This window comes from Momordica charantia, assembly GCF_013281855.1.
Source record: "Momordica charantia cultivar OHB3-1 chromosome 4 unlocalized genomic scaffold, Mcharantia_2.0 BLBB01000004.1, whole genome shotgun sequence".
In the NCBI taxonomy this organism is placed as follows: domain Eukaryota; kingdom Viridiplantae; phylum Streptophyta; class Magnoliopsida; order Cucurbitales; family Cucurbitaceae; genus Momordica; species Momordica charantia.
In genome coordinates this window covers 1828263-1849211 of record NW_028275162.1, presented here as the reverse complement: position 1 = coordinate 1849211, position 20949 = coordinate 1828263, and the positions used below count along the sequence as shown (strand labels likewise).

Sequence of the window (20949 nt, the reverse complement as noted above, 5' to 3'; positions counted from 1 at the left end):
GGTAATACAAGTGCTACCTCCATGACATTTATAAAAGTACATTTACTTACCTACGTGAGTATAAATTATATCTTATTTAAAAGACGTTTATACATAATGTTAATAGTAGATTTCAAGAGTACAAATAAATTATATTTTATAATAACGAAACAACATGAACATAATTTAAACTCATATATAGAAATAGCTAAACTGTAATCATAAAATTGATTTCACTAAAACAAAAACACAATAAAAAATGTGAATGACATTGGAAAAAATTCAAACAGTATGAGTATTGAATCAACTGTACACCTGAAATATTGAAGTAATCGAATAAAAAACTAAAACCTAAAGAATGGGTATAAAGAAGCACCGTAGCAGTAGGGTGTGAATGAACGAAAAGGTATGAATAAAAGAAGGGTACCAGTAGCACGAATCAACAGAAATGGGGATTATGAGATTTAGATATTTTTTAATTAATAATATTGGTAAATAAAAAAAATCGATTTGAATGAGTGAATTAAGGGATTTAAATTGAAAATTTAGATGAGACCCACCTTAATTAAAAATTGTGATATTAATTTATGAAATTAAATATTTTATATTTCAAAAAAATATAATAAATGTAAATGTAATAAGTAGGGATGAATTTGGAATTAAAATAAAATCCTACCTGCATAAATAAAATTAAAACAATGCATAAATCTTAAAAGTGTAAAATTAAAACAATTTATGTATTTACGTGGATAAGTTTCTAAAACAATCATATTATTTCTAATAAAAATCATAAGCATATAGCAGAATTCACGAGTGAAAAATGAATTTAAAAAATTAAACAATAATACTCGAAATAATTAAAATAAATTTCTCTCTCTCAAGAGCGTTAAAAGAAGCTATAATGTTGCCAAAACGAGCATAGCTCAACGGTAATTGACGATAATATATAGTGTGGAGATGGGACAAAAATTGATTTTTTTTCTTTTTAATCTACCCGTCGTTGCGTAAATTAAAATTCATTTTCCAATTTCATTCATTAACTACAAATCTTTTAGAGTGGAGAGAAACCATGACTGAATTTCAATAATTAAACTAAAACACAGATCTGATATGGAATCTAAATCTCATTCTGGAATTTTCTTCCAAAATGGAAACACAATTTGCCTGTATCACTTTTTTCTATAAAATTCCCATCTGTTAAATAAAAAAAAAAAAAAAAAAAAACCCAAACATTCATTCAAGTTGTGAAAAAGACAACCACAACTCAAAGAAAATCACCAAAATCAAAACACACACACAGCCAAAAACCTCCATAATTTAGTTAGGGGTTTCAATTTCAAGTTATAAACCCTAAAATTCCCCCCTCTATCTGCATCAAGGACGATGAAATTCCTCGCTCTTCTCGTACTCCTCCATTGAATCGAACTCGAACTGGTTCGGAATCGGATTCTTCTTGCTCCCGTACGATTCGCCGCCTTCTCCAGCCCTCGAGTTCGCATCGTAATAGTACTTCCCGTTCTCCACGAATCTGGTGTCGCTCATCCCCTGCCGCTCCCTCGGCTCGTACCGGCTCCTTCTGAATCCACCGTCCTCGAAATTGCTCTCGTACTGGTAATTTCTGCCGCCGTTGTTCTCGTACTCGGAATTTCCGTAGCCATTGTTGCCGTAACTGCTCTGGTACTGCTCGTCTCTCCTAGAGCTTTCGAAATCGGTACCGTGAAAACTCGTCTTCGGATAGCCAGATTTGTAGCTCTCGTCGCCGCCGTCTTCCGCGAGAATCTCCTCCTCCACGTCGGTGATCGACGGGTTGTTCTCGGTATCGTCGGAAGCACGGCCGTAGAGACCGTACGCATTCTGCGATTCGTAGAAAAACGGCGTCGGCGCCAAGATTGGAGATATTTCAGGCGGAGCAGATAGCGGCGCCGGGGAAGGGGCTACCGGAAGAGCCGGGGTGAGTGGTGAAGCATCATTGCGATCCGTGTGGATGAATTTGCTGAAGAATTTGTTGACTCTGGCTTCGATTTGGACAGAGGAGAGGAGGAGGAGGAGGAGGAAGAAGAAGGGGAGATGCTTCAAAGCGGAAGCCATTGAATTGAAGTGAAAAAAAGGTACGAAAATGTGTGGTTTTTTTGGCTGAATTTATAAAATTGTTGATTCAAATTTTGAGTTTGGATTATGAGTGGCGGGGAATCATGCGGGGATTGAGGAAATTAGAACATAGAAGGAGAAGAAGAAGAAGAAGGTGTGGGGTAGGGAAAGCATAATGGCATTTGGTGCACGCTGCATGTGCAATACACTTGAATGTCCAACATTACAGCCACACCTAACATTTATTCCTGACCTAAAAATCAAACCTATATTAAAAAGATTAATAAAAAGAAAAAAGAAGCAAAATATGTATTTCAAGACTCTAATATTATGGTGTTTGTTTCAATTTCGTTGTTAGTTATTATTTAAGAAACTTGAACTTTTAACATTTTTTAATTTAGTCCGTGACTTGTCGGTGAATGTTAAAATTAGCCTAAACTTATTGTATAGTGTTGGATGAATTGACGGAAACTTAGAAGAGGGGAAAATCATCTATTCAGAGATGGAAAGAGTATAATTATTCCTCCCATTTTCTACAAAATTGGTGTAATTTTGATTTTTCCTCAATTTCGATCAATTCACTGAATATCATGTCATGTAATTTTATCTTCAATTAATTCTAGTCTTCACTGCGGGTTAGAGATTAAATTGAAATTTTGTAGAGAATATAGACGAAAACATGTATCTAACGAGAGAAAAAAATCAATAGGATCATTGAAATTTTGGAATTGGATAAAAAGTGGTAGGATGATCCTTATATATATAATTATTTGTTTATTTATTTATTTTATTTTATTAAGTACAACATGTGAGATGGGGATCGAACTCATGACTTAATGGGAAATATATGCTAATTACCGTTAGAGTTTTTTTTTTAAATGAATCTCTTGGAAATTTAATATTTATTTAATCTATCATAGTTTAAGAAAATAAACTAGCACTATCCAAATAAATAAAATAAATATATAAAAGTAGACTAACATAGATATTAAAAATAACACAAAATAACAAAAACATAATCTTTTTTAGTATCACATTGGTCCTTGTTTGTTCAATTTCAATCAAACAAATACTTTATTGGTGAAAGTTTTTCTTTTTTCTTAATTTGAAGAAAATTTGAAAACATCGGGTTTGAATTTTTAAAAAGTATAAATATTTATGGCATGGGACCCAATTATATATTTAATTGAGAAAATCTAAAATTTCAGAAAATAAAAAAGAAAAGAAGAAGGAAATAAAAAGAAGAGGAAAAAGAAAAGAGAGTATAAAGAAGATTCCCAGTCAAAAGGTGGCATTTTATTCTTTTATGGTCGTTAAAATTTTAGTGTGAATGCTCTTTTTCTTTTTTCATGGAAATAGTAAAGGAGATGGTTCAAGTATTTAGCCCATTACCCACAATGCCCTTTGACACTTTTAAATACCTTTTAATATAAAAATATATTGCACTATATTTCAATTAGTTGTGTGTTTTGTTTTGGGGTGGATACTAGTGTGGTGCACAAAAATAACTTAAGAGTTGGTTGATTGGTTTTGGACCCAGCAACGTGGTCTATTTGACATGTTAAAAATCAATCGATCAGTAGTTCGGTTTGTCTAGGGCTAAAGAAAATCAATCAACCAAAAAAGTATACAAAAGAAAAAGAAAGCGTTGTCTTTGGTCCATTGCGTATAGTTGAGATCCTTACCTGTTTTACTTCTTAATTTTTAGGGTTTCTTCCATGGTCTTTTACCCGTGTTGCATCTCCCTCTCTCTTCAGCTCTTTCCCGTTTTACTGATACTTCTCCCACTCTAAGATCTATCTCTCTCGCCTATTTTAGATCTCTCGTATTTCTCATTTGTCTCACTTCTCTCATGTCTCTCAAATCTCTCGCCTTCATCATCTCTCTTTATCTCCTTATCCACTCCCTCTGTCATATTTCTTTCTTTGCCGTATTTCTCACAACTAAAATTGGAAAAGTTCAACAAAGAGGTATTAGACATGTTTTCTTTTGTGAATAGTTTTTTGTTGGCAAAAGGAAGATAGACAAAGAAAAATGAAAAAAAAAAAGGTTGGGGAAGAGATGATTGAGATTGAGAATAAATGATAGGTTGTGTTTCCAAAATTGTTAAGTAAAGTTGAAGACAATGGAATTGGAAGAGCTTTGGATCAATTATCCATAGCGTAATCATAGGAACAACCACCGCTGCTTTTCAACTGTTTCTTCGGCTTTTCATTGATGCCTCCAAGCTACCACTTTGACTTTTCCTCTTTCGAAAACTAAACAAGAAATTTGGACAAAGGAGAGAGGCTAGCACCCACTCTGGGCTTCTGGGCCCAGAATTCTGTGGCAAGGAGAGATATGGTTTGGGCCGGACCGACAAAGGTTGGTGGGGGAGTCCAGCCCACAATTCGAAACCCAATCAGAGTCCAATTATCAGAATATTGGGCCTTAACAACCTGAAAATAAATGAGCCACGTATCCATCAGTCTATCGCTTGATGATTGGGCTTGGTTTCAAAGGTAGAAGCCCAATTATCTAAACTCAAGAACAATGGTTGGACCTTTTTTTTTTTTAAACAGAAACCAGAAAGGTACAATTTTAACTTTACATACAATTTTTACATATTGCTTTATGTGAAACTGCTTACAAATCTATATTTCGGCTTTATTTTATATATAATTTATATTTCCTCGTTTTGCCATTGTAATCATTAGTAGTATTCAAATTAGAATGGTTGAAAGTTTGTTGAATTATTTTTGCAATTAAATATGATATTGTCTTTATTATTTGCTTATTTAATTTTATAATAATTCCTAATTTACACCCTAAGATACAGCATAGCTCAACAAATGTCTACTATTTTTTTTTATTTAGATGTTTGAAATCCTCATGAACTAAAATAATAATAATGGTCGTAGAGTAACACTGCAAGTGTAGTACGATGGCAAATTATTAAAATAGTAGAAGTTGAATTAGTAATTATCTATATATTTTTTGGAATGGATAAACTATTGATTTTGAAATAACATGCGCCAAAAAGTAGATTCTCTAAATCTCAACCCCACATTAAAAAAAAAAATTGAGATTTGCAATTTGATCGGGAGAGGCTCGTATGCCAGAGCGTGTAGGCAAAATTTTAATATAAAAATCATAGTATAGAATATCAATATATTAGTGTGAAAGTTAGCATAGTTGATCGATAATTCAATAAATGGAATGAAAAATCCATAACTTTGAACTGCTTAACTTAATTTGAACAAAACAACAAAATTTGAAGCCACACACTATTAAGTTAAAATTAGTATAATCTATATTCATAAAACTTCTTTGAAGAGAACTTGAAAGATTTTAATTGTGAGAAAAAATGTAAGAAGAGAAAAATTAGACTATTATGAGATTTATAAGGAAATTATATATATTATTAGTTTGTATTAAACAAAATTTATAGAAAATATATTATTTGTATTATAAAATATATTTATAATCAAAATTAAAATAAATAAACAATAATATATATATATATATATATATATATGTATATCACGCTTTTCCAGAATTAGGTTTTTAAGCAATGACCTCATTTACCTGTAACTTTGGCGGAGCCTGGATTTTGTACCATTTCGAAAAAGCAACTCATTTTTCTACTTATTTAAAAAGTTTTTTTTTTTCTCTCTTTTTGGTGAAATAAAAACCCTAAATTTTGGGTTGAAGGAGGAAGGGAAGTGAAAGATAATTCTGGAACTTTCTACGGGTTTGCTCAATCTGCTTATTTGCAGAAAATCCAACTTTAAATCCTTGAAGAAAATCTACAGGGAGGAGGAGGAGGAGGAACTGAAGAGGAAGTGAAAGGGCAATGGGAATCGACTATTACAAGGTTTTACAAGTTGATCGAAATGCCAAAGATGACGATTTGAAGAAGGCTTACAGAAAGCTCGCCATGAAATGGCATCCCGACAAGAACCCAAATAACAAGAAAGAAGCGGAGGCCAAATTCAAGCAGATCTCCGAAGCTTACGAGGTCCGTCTTTCAAGACTCTCTCTCTTATCCAAATTAAAATCGAATCATTTTCTAAAGATCTATCAGATTGTTAGACTTTACTGCGTTGAATTTCCCTGATATGAATTTTGAATCTCAAAAACATATAGGATTTCTTCTTCCCCTTGTTCTTGTTAATTTGTTGAATGTGTTGATTGCCTTATATTGGATTTGGTTCTGTTTGAATGTTTCGTATAGGTTCTTAGCGATCCCCAGAAGAAAGAAATCTACGATCAATACGGTGAAGAGGGTCTAAAGGGTCAGGTGCCGCCGCCCGATGCCGGTGGCTCCGGCGGAGCTTCCTTCTTTTCTACTGGCGACCGGTCGACAACATTTAGATTCAATCCGAGAAACGCCGAAGACATTTATGCGGAATTTTTTGGGTCTGCAAGTCCGTTTGGAGGAATGGGAGGGGCTCCAAGGTTTCCGACTAGCATTTTTGGTGATGATATATTTACATCGTTTAGAGAAGGAGGAGGAGGATCCATGAACCACCAAGCTGCTTCTCGTAAAGCTCCTCCAATTGAGAATAAATTGCCTTGTAGCCTTGAAGACTTGTACAAAGGAACTACCAAGAAAATGAAAATTTCTAGAGAAGTTTCCGACACAAGCGGGTAAACATCTTTCCTTGCTGCTTCGAACTTAGCATTGGTACCATATATTGATTCAACTCCAACTCCTGAGAGACTTTACAAAGCATGTTCTTTAATGATCACAAGTACTGTTCTTTTCCATTTTCCTGGAAGAAATGTTGTTTCATATTATATTAGAGTGTGGATGTGTAATGTGTCTGTTGACTTCAGCTTACAAAATGCTCTACCATTTACTCTTGATTGTTATTCATACTATTAGAATATTTTCTCTTATAGATGAGTTTGGCTGGTTGTCCCTTTGTAAAACTGATAAACCCATCTCTCTTGCTAAGTAGGAAGAAGAACTTTTGTTAATATGCATGTCATGAGAGTATGTAAGACAGCTTCCAAATTTAGCTCCTATTGTGGATTCAATGTTCCATTTAAAGCTGCACGTTTCCTCTCTTTTCCTCTCTTTTCCTCTCTTTATGCTTATCCATCTCTCTATCTTTTGTTTCCCTGTTTATACAGGAGGATTGTACCAGTGGAAGAGATATTAACGATCGATATAAAGCCGGGTTGGAAGAAAGGAACAAAGATCACATTCCCAGAGAAAGGGAATGAGCAGCCTAATGTGATACCTGCAGATCTTGTTTTCATCATTGATGAGAAACCGCATGGTGTGTTCACTCGTGATGGAAACGACCTAATTGTCACACAAAAAATATCGCTGGCCGAGGCATTGACTGGTTACTCCGTGCATCTCACTACCTTGGATGGTAGAAGTCTAACGATCCCAATCAACAATGTTATCAGTCCAACCTACGAAGAGATTGTCCCGAGAGAAGGAATGCCGATGCAGAAAGATCCAACAAAGAAGGGGAACTTAAGAATCAAATTTAACATCAAGTTCCCATCAAGGCTGACTACAGAGCAGAAGGCTGGGATTAAGAAACTCTTGGGTCAGTAAGATTGTGATTCGTTGGCTTGGTTTTCCAAGGAACCGCTCATTGCTAATATACAGTGTTTGAAAATTTTGCTAAGGGGCCAACTTCTTGTTTTTTTGTAATCAAGGAAACCTTATTTGCTTTTCGTTCGTAAATATATTTATTTCCATAGGGCTACTCCGAGTCGATTCTTTAGTTGTGCAGTAATCTTTGCCTGAAGTAGGTGAATGCTTGCCATAATGTACCAACATTCAAAAGCTGGAGAGACCTGGTTCTGAAGATTCTGAACTTCTGGTACAACAATTTTTAGCTGTCTTTTATCATACCTATATACATTCATTGTCATGATGGTAAAACATAGCTATTGAAACAAAGAATGTCGGAGAAGAATCAAGAATAAAGTATTTCCTCTTGTTAGAAGACCTACATATCCTCATTAATCATTCAAACTGCCTTAAGTGTAAGTAGGTTTTTTACAAGACAGTAAATTGAAGTCGTATGGGATCTATTATCTTCCTATTGACATTGTGGGCAGCACAGGGGATGACAGATTTTGCACAGATGCCAACGCTTCCCACTGTTATATTTTCAGGATCGTGCCACCCACATCTAACAAAGAACACAGCCTTAAACATTGGATTTTTAAGTCTAGATACTGTAATCCGAGGAGGCAGATTGCATCTCTTCATCTGAGACCATATTATGCTCCAAATCCTTGTTACTTTCTTCATTGTACTCCCCATTTATATATTGTTCAACATAAAGATCTCCTCCATCCATGACATTGCCCCTCTCTCCATCATCATAGAGATCATCTTCTTTGTCTTCATCCATATCATAACTTCTACTAGCCAGTACGTAGCCAGATCGCCGGGAACGAGCACAGACATCTACCAGCATATCATCATATTCAACTCCACCATTGTCATCAATGGAAAGCAATCTATCAGAACTGCTGGGACTTCCGTCAATTTGTTCCAAGTCCTGGTCATTATTCCATTCTTGGTTGTTGTCCAGAGATAATTCTAGTTTCTCATGGATAGTTTCTTCAGGATGACCTCCTCCCTCAGAACCAAACTTAATCTTACTTGCTGATTTTTGCCTGTTTCTAATGCTCCGGCGACCGCACCTAGATCCTCCTGTTTCATCCACTTGTCCGTCTTTCCACATCAGCACCTGCCTTAATATTTGGCGGTTGGTGCCAGTACTTCTCTTGCCGGATACAGCCCTCGAACCACTGGACCTTTTCTGTGATTTTCCACCTCTAGTACGCCCATGTCCTCCTTTGCAATCTGATCGTCTGTGGTTGGTGCGTGAGAGTCCAACCCCGCAATCTATCCAGTTTGATTCTTTGACATACTCGTTTGAAATTACAGCAGTTTCAGAATCTTGATTGTTCTTCACAGCAACATAATTTGACAAGTGCTGAAGAAATGAAAGAGCCAAGTCAGACCAGAACTGTATTGAACAAACCTTGAATGGGTTTTTAGTCATGCTAACAATGAACTTAAAGCTATCAGTACAATAAGCCATGTCAAGGAGCAGGATTAAACGAGTCAACCATCTCTTCTTTCTGATATACTTTTCTACCTCGACGTTCAAATGAAGTTAAAAACACACGTTCATAAATGCAGTATATTTGATTTAGTTAAATTCAGGACATAAACTTGAAAGACTCACTTTTATGTCCCTTGACCCATGATCATGAGACTCAGCTTTCTGCTGCAGAATGTAAGAGAGGGAAGCGTCGAACTCCAAAAGCCTTAATGCCACAGCAGCTGTAGTCAGAGGTATCCATGAAAGAACTGGCACTGTTTCAGGGGAAGAACGACAAATGGAATTTCCTGGTGGGTTGATGCAAGCCAACAATTCATAGGTGGTCTCATAGTTAGACCGCATAACATCCCGCTTAATGACATTCTCCAATAGAGTCAGAATCTGAAAACAAGAGATTAATAAAAAGAAAAAGAAAAGAGTTTGATATTAACAGATAAAAAAGGAAAAGGCCTTCCAGTGCGTTTAGATATTGACCTGAAGAAGTTCCTCCGCAGACGATGAAGACAGAAGTCTTGAACCCCAAGTTTTCCTTTGGAAGTCTGTCCAGGATGGTTGAAAAGCTTCTACTGGAATGGAAGCCTATGCACCAGATAACCAAAAAAAAAAAAAAAAAGGGCCGATTACACACGAAGTACTGGAAATCTTTTACACTCAATAATGATATCATAAACAGCTACGTAAATGTTATAACTATAAGCTACAGCCAAAACGAACTCACTTCAATCACAGTCAACAGCATCTTGAGCAATCTAATCCTCAGGGGGGAAGATGAACACCAAGATATACTAATGTTCTCTTTACATCGAGACTCGTGTTCAGAAAAATATAAATCAGAAATACGACGAGTTTCATGGCAAGAACGGCAGTGGTTGGAACTTTCAGAGTAAAAGCATTGACAATGATTACAGATACCGAGCAATTGTCTGCCCTGCTTCTTTCCATATTTGTCAGCAGATAAAATTGAAAGACTGAAGCATTCACTCCTCATCCAGCTCTCAAAATCATGGTATCTCTTCAATGTTTCAGTCTTACGTGAACCAGTTTCCTCAGGCTCACTTCTGAAGGATGTTGAACTGTCAAACGCATCAGAATCATCTGCACATAAAGTAGTAACAGAACCATAAGTATGAGCATTGTAATCATGGCCAGCAGCACCTTCGCCCTTACTTTGGATATCTTGCAGTATTTTCCCCCTGACAGCTGCTTTGAATGAATTTTCTAATTTTCGTAACATAAGATGCAAATGTGATTCCCTGATCCCACGTATATCCAAAGAAGCTAAGAGAGAATCAAATCCCTGCATGGGCATCCAACAGTTCGGTAAAAATCAGCATACAGAAAACCTTAGCCACGCTTGCAATCTTTTACAGTGGAAAAGACTCCAATAGTTGTGCAAGTATGATGATAAAACAATGGATTATTATAACTCAATTTATAGTTCCTTGGGTCTATCCGAATGAGTCTTCTCTTCTGGGATGATATTGGATGTAGATCTCTGAAAAAGAGAATTATTTTTCTATCTATAATTTCAACTACTCTGTTGGAATAGAAACGTAAAATATATTAAGTTTGCTTCTATTTTTATTGCCAGCTTGTATTGTAGGTGGAGTTGGGTCCTAGAATATGCTATTCATTTTCAGCTTAAAAGGATATGTTATTTATTTGTTAATTTCCATATATGATTTAATTTTCATTAACAAAATTAGTATTGTTTCCAATCCTAAGAAAAGGAAAACGTTTGAAGACTAAAAGGTTATACTCTCGTCAGGACATACTAGTATACTATATTGCTTTACCTAGGTTCTAGTTAAAGAGAGTGCCACTAATGATATTTTGCCTCACCTTCACTTAAATTCTAGTTAAAAGTGGTGTATCGAATTCTATAGAGGAAGGAAATTTTGAAAAGTTCGTTATTTAACTTGTATGACAGTTAAGAATTTTACGTGAAAACAGCACTATCATAATAATTTCATAGTTTTGTGCAAAGGTTTGAGGGAAACGCCTATTAGTGAAAGTATAGTTCAACACTGCAATTTATTAATAACTGCAGAGTAAAAGATATTGATATTTCAAAGATATAAGAAAACATTCTCAAAACCTTCCACAAAACAGATGTAGCAGAAAATACCTCGGCAGAATCAATAAGCCTCCAAGACCCATTATGCAGCTCAACAAAAATTCTGCCATTGCCAGGCTCATTTCGTGAAGCAGATGAAGTAAATTGCCAATATCGATTGCACCTTCGATCCTGGCCAAGAGGTAAAGACCTATACACATACATCTCTTCTGCTTTGTGTCCAATATAAGATTTCAACTGTGACCTTGACTTTTCAATAGTGAGTACTGATTGTTTAAATTGTGAATGATCTGCCTCAAGGGGTACATCTTGCGCTAGCAGCTTTCCTTCTGAGGGGAAATCATCATTAAGTGGATAGCTGTTATTCCGTGACTTACTGCAGTCCTCTTGCTGAAAACCAGTGTCTGTGTCTAATGGTCCTTCACTCTTTTCTTCTCCAACATTTGGAATTGGACTGTGCCTTGCATCCGTTGATGAAATAGTTTTATGTTCAGGCTTGTTTCCCACATTCAATGACTCGTTGATCTGCATGACATACTCTTCTCTGGCACGTCGCCTATCAAGTTGTGCCTCTGCCAACATTTGCTTCTTCAAACTATTTGCCGCCTCCAAACGCTCCTGTAAAACATGGAATCTGTAAGATGGAAGAAACAGAAGAACCGAAGGCATTTTTTCCAAGATATTGCCAAAAGTGCAGCAGAAACATACTTCAAGGACAGTACGCATTGAATTTCCTTCAAGTGCCACTCCAATTAATGAACAAAGTGCATTAAGTCGCTCCTCGACACTGAGATCAGAATACTCTCCCTCAGTAAGTCCCTTAACCCAAGGTTCGCCATGATCACCTACATCTGAATCTTCTTGATTTTGACCAGTGCAACTTCCAGTAATATAAATAGGTTGTTCAATAGGACTTTCTTCCCCCTTTACCCTACCTTCAAAGTCCAGGACAGATGTATAGGGACCACCATTCTCCATACCAACTTCGAGACTATCTCTAACCTCATTAGATCCCTTTCCACTGGTTACAGAAGTCATTTCATCGAAAGGGCACACTTCATGACTTTGATGCTCTTTCATTGAATTTCCTTCAATACCCAAATCATCAACTTCAGGATCCTCAGCAACATCGACTTCTGAATCATCATTTCTTTCAGCATCTTCTCCATCCAAAAACCCACTTTTTAATATGTGAATCCTCTCCCTTGCTGTAGAAAGTATTGCATCCGCATCACCAGGATCTCTCCTATACGGAGAACGGACACAATACGTTGAAGGGGCAGTCCTTTCGAAAAGTTTTGAGTCTCTAGATAATGCAGCAGCAATAGAAGCTTCTGGCGTCCTGCTTGTTGTGAGATCCCGAAGTCCAGATTTCTTGAAAAACAAACAGCAAATTACAACATAGAATCATAGAAGATACAAAATAAACATTTAATATACACTAAGTACCTGAATTTTATCTGCAACTTCTACTACAGGGAGGCCTTTGCTTCCCTCAAGAGAAAGAACATGGAAAGCTGCAAATTTAACAGTTCCAGGTGTCAGTCGATGCCTAGATCTGCGTTGATTGGAGAGACCCCTTTCATGCATTATAGCAACAGCATTTTCTGCAGCCAAACCATTGCGTAAATTTGAAATGATGCCTGCAACATCATTACCCTGCTTCACAAGGAGAAAGAGAAAATAGAAACAGGAACTTTTTTTAATCAGAAACAACAGTATTCCTTTTTACTCTGATGAGAGATGATATGTTAAATAGAAGCAAAACATGGAAACAAAACCTTGAGGCCTAGGGAAGAGTGATGCCCTGCTAAATGGCCTCATTAAAAACATAAATTGCCACTTTTTTTTAGAACGGCAAATCAGGAGCTTTGCTCCCCTATACCCAGGGGCACCCGCCCCCCCAAAATCCGGACCCGAGAGACATCAAGGATTTTTTGTATTAAGTTCACTAGAAGATTCGAACTTGAGACCTCTAAGCCGGTATGACAAAGAGACCCCGAACCCTTGCCAACTTGCCATTAATCAAGAAAGATTATCATTGCAACAAATCTTGAGAATGGCACTGCAACTTGGAGATATGAATGTACGAAGTCACAAATTACGAAAAAAAAAAAAAAGTCCAAAGCATAAGATATGCTCCACCTTGAAAATTACATAATGTGATCCTATGCGATTGTAAATGAAACGATTTACTTAACACCATGTTCAACATGTACCAAAATTATTTATGATGACATTTGTTTATGTTATAATTTGTAATCCATAGTTTATCATATCTCAGTTGAATGTGAAAAACCTCATCTTTAATGTGGCCATATTTACCAGATAGAATGGAGATACATATGAAAAGCACAGCAGGAAGTTTGGGTATAATTAGCTAGGGGACCTGAACAGTTTCCTCAATACGGATCTAACCATCAAAAAGACATGTTTAAGACATGAACATCACAAAGACACGTTTGTGTATATATATATATTGTTAACAAACATATTCAAAAATTTAGGTTCATATACTTCGTTGACTACAAAGTGAATCACTTCACAACTTAATTGGCGAATTAGACAAAGGGAAAAAAAAAATCATTTTGAGCTCATCCAAAATTTTATCACGGTATTGGAGTAGAACTCCAACTGCATCCACAAACAGTTTCCTGCTTGTCACTTAACTGTGGTCCTGATGTACTATATTTGTGCTTCATACCAAGAATGACAATAAATAACCAGAGTTTTTTAAGTGTATATTCACATTATCTTTTCTACCACAAGCAAGGAAGAAAATGGTGATGAAAAATTAAAGCAAATAGTCAACTTCCACTTTCTTCAAAGCTGGACACAAGGATATCACCTCATTTTCATCACGAAGATATGCTGGTTCAGCATTCCCCCCTTTCACCAGTTGAGGCCCAAATCCTGCTGATAAGGCTAACTGTCGAAGTATCTCAGGCCATGTTAAAGGATTTAAGTGGTGCTGCCAGCTGCATATATCAAAACCCCAAGCATATGCCTGATATGGAGTGCCAACCATGCAACTTGATGGTGAACAACGAACCAAATTAAAACCATGGATAAACTTTAAGAGCAGTAATAACCAGCAAGTAGCCTCACCCCTTCAACTACATACAGATGGCCACCTCCAGGGTTGGGAGCACTACTCTGGTTGGATCCCAGACCTGCAGAAGGGGATCTAGTCACATCCTCGATATCCTTTATGATGCATCTCAGAAGAGCAACGTGTACTTCACCCAATAACCTTGAGTCCTGAAATATTGAAGGGAAGTAAATGATAAGACAAGAATCACAAGGCATATTGAAGGTCAGGTTACAGATTAAGAAAATTTTAAAAAGATAACTTACATGATCATGAAAAGCTTGAACGAACTCATCAAGAGTAAAAGGCCAAAGCCCAAGAACATCTGCAAAAGTAACCAAGAACTTCCACACCTAGAAATATGCATCACAATTCAACATTCTTATAATGGATCATTTCCTACGCAAAAATCCATGCTTCTGAACAATTTCTTCAATAACGTTATAAATAAACACCATAGAAACTTTACGGAAGCATAATTTTAAAGGTGAGCTACAAGTTTTTCTCCCGGGAGGTTGGTGCATGCAAACAATTAGAGGCACGTAATGGAAAATTACAAGAAACAATTAACTTCAAGGTCAATTTTCCCACGTACAGTAACTTAAAAATGCAAGTTAAAAACCCCCATGCTGAATGAAAAAAAAAAACAAAACAAAAGGAGAAAAAAAAAACAAAGAGAAAATCTAATAAATCTTACCATAAGAAGGTTTCCTACGTTCACTTCAGAATCAGTCCAAGGATGACTTAAAAATGGCATCTTCATTTTCACAGATTCAGGTGGAAAGGTAGGTCGCATAACTAAAATGTAACTTATGTTAGTAAATATGCTGCTAAATACTGAAAAGAAATTGAGAATGAACCAAACATAGTCATTTGTTTAACTTCAAACAATCATTAGAAAAGTAATATATATAAACACTCTTTCTATGTCATTTGTTTGACTTCAAACAATCATTAAAAAAGGGAGAATTAAAAAATATTCAATAAAATGAATTTCTCTAGAAGATTATTTCTATTGAGCATTTCATATTCAACTAGAAAAGCATGAGACATAGTCATTTTCCTCCTGCTGATCAATATAATGTTTTTAAAAACAATTATGACCACAGAACGTGCAAATGCTAGAGGAATTTTGAAGCTGTAATCGAATCATTAGACAAGACAATAAGGCTAGAGCTTGAAAGCTTACAGGCCATAGAAGAAGAGCCCAATCCTACATCGTGAAAAAAGACTTTAGCTAGCCTGGATACTCGCAAACATTCAAAATTCTTAGGGAAAAAAAAATGCTGGCATGGTCACTAAATTAAAGTCCATAAGTATAATCACATGTAAAAAGGTAAACAAATTATTCTGGGTCATTCCGTGCAATAGAAAAACCATTCTTAATTGCTCATCAGATGTCAATGAATTTAAACAGTAAAGGAAGTTAATAGCCCAATGAACCTTCAAATAACTCGAGATTTTCTAATGTTTCATGGTCAAGAGACATTATTGACGGCAATCCCTTGCTTGACACAGCTAACTCCATGAGTTCCAAGCGTTCATCATCAGCAAGTTCCATAGATTCCTTAGCCATTCTGCGAGCAATAGCCCTCTGATTGGCAGCTTTAAGCCTTGCTGCTTCTCTTTCCCTGCGAAGTGCCTCTTTTTGTCTAGTTCTCTCAGCCTAGATATATATAGTTTGGGGAAGTAAATCACTTAGTTAATAGAAGTATAAAATACAATTAGTTACGGGCCACCAAACTGACTCTAATGGACTCTCTTCGCAAGAACTTCTCTCTCCTTAATGTTTCACGCCTTTGCTCTCTTAGGTATCTTTCTTCCTCTTTTTGCTTCTCACGCGATAGTCTTTCTTCTTCCCTCTGCCTTTCTCGGTCATGTCTTTCCATTTCTTTCCGTATCTGCTCTTCTCTCTAGAAAGAGAAGGAGAAAAAATGAGTTTTTTTTTTTTTATATAACTGGGAGTTGGAGCTTTACTCCCCTGTATCAATGGGCACCCACGTCCACCCCAAGACTCGGGAGACATCAAGGGTTTGTGGTATTAAACTTATCAGAAGGTTCGAACTTGAGACCTCTGAGCCAGTATGACTAAGAGACCCCATGTCTTTGCCAAGTGGACTACCCCTTGGGGGCTAGAAAAAATGAGTTTCGGCGAGTAGTATATAATGAGGAATAATTCATAAAAGATTAGAAAAGACCTTTCTCCTCAGGGCATCTTGTTTCTCTAGTTCTTTCCGCATCCTTTTCTCATGGGCTTCAACTTCCCGCGCTATTCTAGCTTCATCATTCTGGATGAGACAAATACAGAAATAAATGTTGATTTATGAGAAGTATAAATTTATAACATCTTTCAAAATACCTTGTGCTTCTTTTCAATCCATAAAACATTGTTTCCATGAACGACACTCTGATCCGATAGGATGGATGTATATTCTGGCTGAGTAGTTCGGTGAGTGCCATATTCAGGATCCATAGAAATATTTACTAGAGAACTCTTGCATAAACTACTATCATGCTCTCCCATAGAAGATAATAAAAGGTGACCCCGTCTGCTTTGCTGAGAAAAAATATTCAGATTGGGCATCTGGCCTTGAGAAAAGTAGCCGGAGGAAACTTGCTCATGTCCATGCAAAAATGAGTGTCCAGAAGCTATCGATTGAGTCCTGCTCATATTTTGAACATTTGCATGAGAATCATACTGGTAAGAAGAGGCGCCTCTCTCGTGTCTATCCAATTTCACAGTTGGCTGCTCAGGAAGAAACTTATATTCGTGCAGAGTCCTCCCAGATATCTGATGATGCTAGGAAATGGAGGACCAAAAAAAAAGAGAGACCATTTTAGCTTCATTTCAGAGCAAAATCTGAAAAAATGCGAATGAAAGATGGTAGACTAACCTCAATCTGCTCTACATCTCTTTGCTTATATGCACTAACCTCAAAAACCTGTCCGGCTTTCTTCTCATCAATATTAGTAGTGGCTCCTAGAGCAACACAAAACACTCATCAGGCAGGATGCACGTTGAGGTTGAGCCAAATGGAAATTGAAGAAAATTTCTTTACTTCCCCAAGTTAAACCAATCGATGTCCAGCATTTATCATGCAAGAATAAACATTCAGATACTAAACGTCTGATGTTAAACTGTTGAATTAATATACTCATCAGGGTACATTTCAACAACAGAGAAGTCACGGTCAAAACTTGGAAACTGCAATACATTATACGGTTGGATTAAGAAAGGGGGCAAATTACAAACGGAAAACTCATGCAAAATACCAATGTCAATTAATCATACGTATGTGGGTCATATTGATGAAAGTTTGCAACAGTATTCATTTCTGTAGGAATTAAGATTGGGGAAGATTGGCAGATAGTGAGAATATCTTCGATGAAGTCAGGGTAATTGCTTTCATTTTGGAGCATAGACATCAAATCTATTGATTTCACTTTTTCTGACGCCAATTTGTTTCATAGGTAGAGTTCACCTTGTAATAACATCTCCTTATCCTAAGATAACTTGCCCTCTTGGTCATTAGTAGTAAAAAGTTTCAAATATTGTCAACAATAATATTGGCTCACAGGGTATAATAAGAAGCAGTAAATCCGATACTCCATAAACAGATTACTCGTAATTCCTAGAGAACATATGAGATCAAGGGTAGTTTATATTTTATGAAAAAATGTAAAAAAAAAAAACGGAAACTAGAACCAACCAATAACCAATCTTACCTATCGGTGCACCGAATGCCCCTGGGGGCAGTGGGTCAAACTCCATGCCAAGAACTGGTCCATCCTCCCTAAGCGGTTCTCCTAGCTGTGCCTCTATTAAAGCCATGGCTCGAAGCTCTGCTATAGACTGCTGCGACTCATAAAACCTCTTCATTGAAGGTGAATTTACGCCAATCCTCGCATTAGCCACTCCAGGCCTTTGACCAGCTAGCCGCATGTCCACTGGGTGAGCATATACATTTGACCCCATCCCCAATCCTGAAGAGCTCTCGTATCCCAGGTTCCCCGCCATAATCTTCTCGCCACTTCCCCCAACTGGGTTTGCAACTGCAGCTCCCGCCATAGCCGGAGAAGACTTCCGCGGCCGCTTGACTGAAGGCGCTTTCCGGTCCTTCAACCTCCGGTAACAGAACCACATCTGCAATTGCCGATCCGACAGTCCCAATTTCACCGATAACTCAGCTCTTAGTGCTTCGGAGGGATAAGCTTCCACTGCATCAACATCAAAACTCTTGGAATTTACATTAAACTCAACAAAAGGACAACCTCCTCCCGTTCGTTTAATAGAGTAAACGAGAAGTAGAGACTAGAAGAGGAATGGCATTAATGGACTGGAAGTAAGAAAACTACACACCCGTATAAGCTTTCTCCAGAATTTCCAATTGCGATGCAGTCTTCATTTTCCTTTTGATCTTGTTCGCCCCTGCAGGTGGCTTCTTCTCTCCCTCGCAACTACACTCCATCGTTGACAACAAAGCTCCAGTGCTCCACTAACCCACCCAAAACAAAACAACAAAAGAGTTAAACCCGAGCTACTCAGTCTTCAAACTCTCTCCCATAGAATTCAATACCCATAAAGGAAAAAACCCTGAGAATCACGGCAAGTACAAACAAACAAACAAAAAAAAGGAGGAGAGGGGAGGAGAAGAGACCTACATGTCTTTTGGTGCTCTTAAAGCATTCCCTTCCATTAAAGAACAATCGAATTAGGTTTTAACGGAAGGGAAACTTTGGAATAAAGATTTCGTTCCATCTCTCTCTCTCTCTCTCTCTCTAGGGAGAATCGAAACGAGAGAAGCAAGTGTGATTGAGATGTTGGGGTGAGTGGAGACGAAGAAAAAATGGAAAAAGAAGAAAACCCAACAAATCAAACAGTGAAAGCATAAGAAGCAGCAGCAGCGGCGGCAGTGAGGCGTCAGAAAATTTCTTGGCATTGAAATTGAAAATGTTTTCCGGAACAGAGACGAATAAAAATATAATAAAACCCCACTTTGATTTAAGGATTAAATACGAACAGGAACAAGAATAATAACACCACCACCACCAAGAAAAACAACGGAAACAATTGTAATTGCTATGATCAACGCAGCTCTGTGCAATCCCCGCCATATTTTGGGCTTTTGATGGGAAAAAATAATTGAAAGAGAGAATAAAGTGGGAAATGGATGGGGTTTAGGATCATAAATGCTGGGGTTTTGGGGAATTTTTTTTCTTCCTTTTTGAAATTTGAGGATTTTTTTGGGGATTCGGAAGAGGGGGAAGAAGCGGATGGTGGTATTTTGTTGTCAGATCAGATGCGACTTTAAGCGCAATCTTTTGTGTGAGAGATTTTTGATTGATTCACCAACGATCTTTCTTCCTCCCTTCGGAAGTTTCTCTCTCTCTCTCTCTCTCTAATCTTGACTTCTTATTGGGCTTTGAATTGGACTTGCTTTTTCGGCTTTCTGTTGGGCTTTGGGGTTTAAAGCCCAATTTGGTTTGTAAATATTAATATTCACCGAGATAGTTTATTTTTATAATCTATGTAAAAAATCAATTCATTTTAATGTTTTTGGTGATTTGATACAGTAATTTTTTGAGATGTATGATTAAAGAAATGGCCAAAAGTGTCAACTTGAACCTAGTTTAGTAGATTAAGACATTTGTGTCAAATTAGAAGATCGTGAGTTCGATCCCCTACCTTCGCATGTAGTACTAAAAATATGTTTTAGTCTCAAATTTGTGCTATGCGCAAATGGTGGCTGAAGCATCTAGGGAAAATAAGTGACGACAAAGGCATTCATGGAATGAAGGGGTGATAGAAACGTCTAAGATAACGAAATAGTGACAAGATCACAAGTTTGCTAGAAGAGGAGAAGAATGATGAAATAGAGAAAAAAAATAAATAGAAGAGAGAAGGAGAGATAATATGTCATTGACAGCATCATTGACGCCCATGAGGTTCACCAAATAAGGGAACAAAAATAAGAGAATAAATGAGGAAAAAAGAGATGGCCATCTCATATGGTCCAACCACTAAAAAATATTATAAAATTAATATAATTAACGAAGTCAAACAAAAAAATTTACCTTGCTTTTATTTGATTTATTATGTTTTAACAGATTATGCTGTTAGTATTAATAATTTCATATACGTACACACTTATCAGACTTTTTTTAATAATAATATTTTATTTTAAATTTATTCTAGATATATATCATATACCAAACTATTTCGAAAAATATTGTTTGAAAAATTGCAAGAGACGACTTATGTCACTTCACACTTTACGGCACCCGATGCTTTTTTTTTTTTGCCAGTTCTCCACTAGTACAGTAGTTGTACATTTACATTTTAATCTACAATTTTCATGATATATATGTTGAATATGTTTAAAATAAAACATTATTAAATAAAAAAAAGTCCACACACTTATTACCATTTGTTTGCATATTAAGAACAAGTATTACACAGTACATAATAATCATGGAATCTGAAAACATTTTCTACTTAATCAAGAATGATCAACGTGTCACTGATTTGAAAATTTGAAATTATTAAATCCATTGTAATGTCCAAAATATAAGATCATTTCATATTATATAAATTATAATTACTATATTTTGATTTTTTA

At 36.5% G+C, this 20949-nt stretch overlaps 3 protein-coding genes across 9 annotated transcripts; 1 reads left to right on the top strand and 2 right to left on the bottom strand.

Annotated features, from left to right (window-relative positions):
* Window positions 1–1036: 1036 nt before the first annotated feature.
* LOC111007909 (uncharacterized) lies at window positions 1037–2216 on the bottom strand. Its single transcript, XM_088122303.1, has one exon. It carries the CDS (start codon window positions 2065–2067, stop codon window positions 1354–1356), a length of 714 nt encoding a protein of 237 aa, XP_087978429.1. The 5' UTR covers window positions 2068–2216; the 3' UTR covers window positions 1037–1353.
* Window positions 2217–5637: 3421 nt separating this feature from the next.
* On the top strand, window positions 5638–7781 carry LOC111007642 (uncharacterized). Its single transcript, XM_022280066.2, has 3 exons — window positions 5638–6067; window positions 6284–6699; window positions 7189–7781. Exons 1-3 carry the CDS (start codon window positions 5903–5905, stop codon window positions 7625–7627), a joined length of 1020 nt encoding a protein of 339 aa, XP_022135758.1. The 5' UTR covers window positions 5638–5902; the 3' UTR covers window positions 7628–7781.
* Window positions 7782–7983: 202 nt separating this feature from the next.
* RLT2 (Homeodomain-like transcriptional regulator) lies at window positions 7984–19679 on the bottom strand. Of its 7 annotated transcripts, XM_022280063.2 has the most exons (21): window positions 18992–19679; window positions 18690–18825; window positions 18056–18547; window positions 17224–17309; window positions 16689–17129; window positions 16528–16617; window positions 16078–16242; window positions 15773–15995; window positions 15519–15542; window positions 15027–15127; window positions 14596–14682; window positions 14347–14499; window positions 14087–14245; window positions 12688–12900; window positions 11947–12612; window positions 11290–11856; window positions 10329–10458; window positions 9880–10256; window positions 9636–9740; window positions 9285–9542; window positions 7984–9029 (listed from the first exon to the last, which is right to left on the bottom strand). In XM_022280063.2, exons 2-21 carry the CDS (start codon window positions 18796–18798, stop codon window positions 8253–8255), a joined length of 5223 nt encoding a protein of 1740 aa, XP_022135755.1. In that variant the 5' UTR covers window positions 18799–18825; window positions 18992–19679; the 3' UTR covers window positions 7984–8252. The 7 variants fall into 7 exon arrangements, with proteins under 7 accessions (XP_022135755.1, XP_022135751.1, XP_022135750.1 ...); XM_022280059.2 differs by having other exon boundaries at window positions 9880–10458; window positions 18988–19678; XM_022280058.2 differs by having other exon boundaries at window positions 9880–10458; window positions 18992–19678.
* Window positions 19680–20949: the final 1270 nt, after the last annotated feature.

What these genes read in the sequence shown, in the direction of transcription:
- LOC111007909 (XM_088122303.1), bottom strand. Translation starts at nt 2,067, where the DNA reads ATGGCTTCCGCTTTGAAGCATCTCCCCTTCTTCTTCCTCCTCCTCCTC.
- LOC111007642 (XM_022280066.2), top strand. Translation starts at nt 5,903, where the DNA reads ATGGGAATCGACTATTACAAGGTTTTACAAGTTGATCGAAATGCCAAA. An exon ending in AGATCTCCGAAGCTTACGAG is followed by an intron (nt 6,068 to 6,283) that starts GTCCGTCTTTCA and finishes TGTTTCGTATAG; the next exon opens with GTTCTTAGCGATCCCCAGAA. An exon ending in GAAGTTTCCGACACAAGCGG is followed by an intron (nt 6,700 to 7,188) that starts GTAAACATCTTT and finishes CTGTTTATACAG; the next exon opens with GAGGATTGTACCAGTGGAAG.
- RLT2 (XM_022280059.2), bottom strand. Translation starts at nt 18,798, where the DNA reads ATGGAGTGTAGTTGCGAGGGAGAGAAGAAGCCACCTGCAGGGGCGAAC. An exon ending in GGCATTCGGTGCACCGATAG is followed by an intron (nt 17,310 to 18,055) that starts GTAAGATTGGTT and finishes GTGTTGCTCTAG; the next exon opens with GAGCCACTACTAATATTGAT. An exon ending in AAGATGCCCTGAGGAGAAAG is followed by an intron (nt 16,243 to 16,527) that starts GTCTTTTCTAAT and finishes TTCTCTTTCTAG; the next exon opens with AGAGAAGAGCAGATACGGAA.